General features: G+C 41.7%; 1 protein-coding gene across 1 annotated transcript; it reads right to left on the bottom strand.

The window, feature by feature from the left end:
* Positions 1-407: 407 nt before the first annotated feature.
* Positions 408-1,211, bottom strand: LOC123655099. Its single transcript, XM_045590937.1, has one exon. It carries the CDS (start codon positions 1,209-1,211, stop codon positions 408-410), a length of 804 nt encoding a protein of 267 aa, XP_045446893.1.
* Positions 1,212-2,669: the final 1,458 nt, after the last annotated feature.

Below are 2,669 nucleotides of genomic sequence, written 5' to 3'. Positions count from 1 at the left end.
GATATGGTTCTATATCTTGGTCCCTTGGTTCGAAGTAGACGGACAGTATGCCAAGCTCGAGTCGGCCGGCCTTTACGAAGACGGCGGCCACGTTCTCGGTGACAATTTGGGGGTCATGAATGACTTCCACGTTGTCACCGAACACGATAATCGCCGCCTTTACTGGTTTCTGGCGGCCCAGGGAGCACTGGATGATCTTCGTGCCAGGGTATTGCCTCATTTCACCCGTTCTTCCGGTATACGGTTCTTGCACTAGGGCGAAAGAGATCCCCTTTTTCTGGGCCACCTGAAGCAGTTCGCTCGTTGCCAACCTTGAGCGCTGCAGGTTTGCTTGTATAAAGCGCAAAGCGCATCCTGCACCGTCCGCCTTTCTGTTAGGGACCACAACTTTGGTCTCCGGGTCGCCCTTAGCAATATTGCACCCGTGATCTCGCTATGTTGTCCCATTTTATTCTCTCTGGGCACTCCGCGCTGTACGCGGTGTGTTCCAGGTCAGGACCGGATCTTTTAGCTCTGAGACAGTTTATACACTTGGGCAAGTCACTTTTCGCTTTCGAGGGACAGGTCCCCCCCGTGTGTTCTCCGGCGCAGTAGTTACATGTGTTTTTGTCCTGTTTGCAAAGTGCCTTGGTATGTCCGAAGCCAAGGCACCTCATGCACTGGACGAGGGGGGACTGATCCTCGACCGTGCATCTACTGAATCCTACATAGATCTTGCCCTTGTCTATAAACTTTCCCCAGAGCGACGGGGAAAGCTCGATCACAGGGTGACATTCGTGGGGGTTTCGGGCGCGCTTCCTAAACCGCACCTTCATTTTAAGTGCCGCCTTGTCTACTCCTTCGAGGATATGACTATTTTGGGCCTTGATAAGGTCTACAATCTCCTCGTTGGTGTAATTTGACAGCACTCCCCGCACGCAGACCAGGGGGTCCTGGTTTGTGGGCTCCCGCACCGTCAGCTCTGTATTTTTCTGGACCTGGCCCCTGATTTTAGCCATGTCCTCTTTTGAGGCGCACCTCACCACGACTTTCTGGTCGCGAGCCTTACGGACCCTTTCCATCCTTGCCCCAGACTTCTTTAAGTCCAGCGAGTCTTTGACCTTGGTAAGCACTTGCTCGCTGGTCTCCTGCGGGTTCCGGGACGAGATGATGAGAGTGTGGTTGGGTCTCTGTTCCACACTCTCTGTTTTTAGTCGGGCTACACTATGCATTTGATCATGTCAGTCGAAAGTCGGAATATATCGAGGGCATAAATATTCTTTAGTGATAACCCAAAAATTATGCGAAGACATAGGTTAAGTCATAAAAAACAGATAAAATTAAAATAATCAACATAACAATATTTAATTTGTCATTAAAACACAAACAACTCCTATTCGTACAAAGCATTTTGCAGCATAACTAATGACGGGTCATAAAATTCATGAAATAGTGTTGCAGTTGCAACAAATAAAAAGCTACGATAACACGTCGGACTAGTGTGAAGCGGTTTATAGCAGCTTTACAAACCTCATTCCGGATAGGTCAGGTAACCTCGGCCATCGACATGTAACGTAACCGTCGAACGAAAGTGAATCCGTTTTGCTTTCTGAATATCGCCGTCGTTTAACAAATTATCGACATTTGTCATATTTGCTAACTTATCATATTATCGATGGAAAGTTTTACTGTCCATCACTATTAGTTATGATATTATACTGAGTTTATTTTGTTTTGATTTATTAGTTGTACAATTATAGTAAAATCGTTACTAAAATTAAAACATTTTAACATTAAAAGTTACCTACGCATTTAATATTATTTTATAGTGTGACTATTGAAAGTTTCTTTCCTAAAACAGGAAGAAAAAATTACTTTAATTATAGTTTAATACCTAATTCCGAAAATTCTAAGTAACACATCTAAGCATTACACAGAAATTACGTAATGTGGTTAGAAAGGCCTTACCGGAATTGAGATTCGGATACATGAACTCTTGTTTATTATTTCGACCGCAAAACCGATATACTGTTGAAATATGACATTTCAGAATATTATGGTAACATAATTCTCTTGATTGTGTTAAAGGATCAAGCGGGTTTCTAGACTTCGCAATAGATTGAAATACAATAAGACCAACTTGTGTCATATCTGAACTTATGGTAAAACTATAATAGGACCAATTTCGTACATAGAAAATATATTAATTTTTTTGCTGACACTTGAAACTAAAGTAAAAATACATTTTTTATTTTCTGTATCTGTTATTAGGATGTTTTAAGTCCATTCTACAGATATAACAACGAGATAGGAGACCTTTTGTCCTAAATCCTTTACGACCTTGGAAGAGAAAACGAAAGTCAAAGTGTAATCACGAAGCAACAATCAGTTGCTGGCATCACTACACCAGTTCGTGTAATGAACTTTTAATACACTGTGTGATACATGCATAACCTTTAAACTGTGCCTTAAGTGTCCAGCTACTGACAAAAAGTATATTTCAATATTTCTGAAGAGCTTTCTGAGCGGCGAAAGCCAATGAACTTTTAAAGTAGCACATAAAATTTAGTATTATTATCATAGCAGCCTTTTGCAGTCCACTACTGGACATAGGCCTCCACATAGCATTATTATAGCCAAAGTAAACCTATAATAAGTTAAATTATTTAGGACTCTATTACTATGGGTAG

Source organism: Melitaea cinxia, chromosome 7 (assembly GCF_905220565.1).
Source record: "Melitaea cinxia chromosome 7, ilMelCinx1.1, whole genome shotgun sequence".
NCBI classification, from domain to species: domain Eukaryota; kingdom Metazoa; phylum Arthropoda; class Insecta; order Lepidoptera; family Nymphalidae; genus Melitaea; species Melitaea cinxia.
This window is presented reverse-complemented; position numbering and strand designations above follow the sequence as displayed.

Excerpts from the sequence above, each read along its gene's own strand:
- LOC123655099 (XM_045590937.1), bottom strand. The coding sequence starts at position 1,211 with ATGCATAGTGTAGCCCGACTAAAAACAGAGAGTGTGGAACAGAGACCC.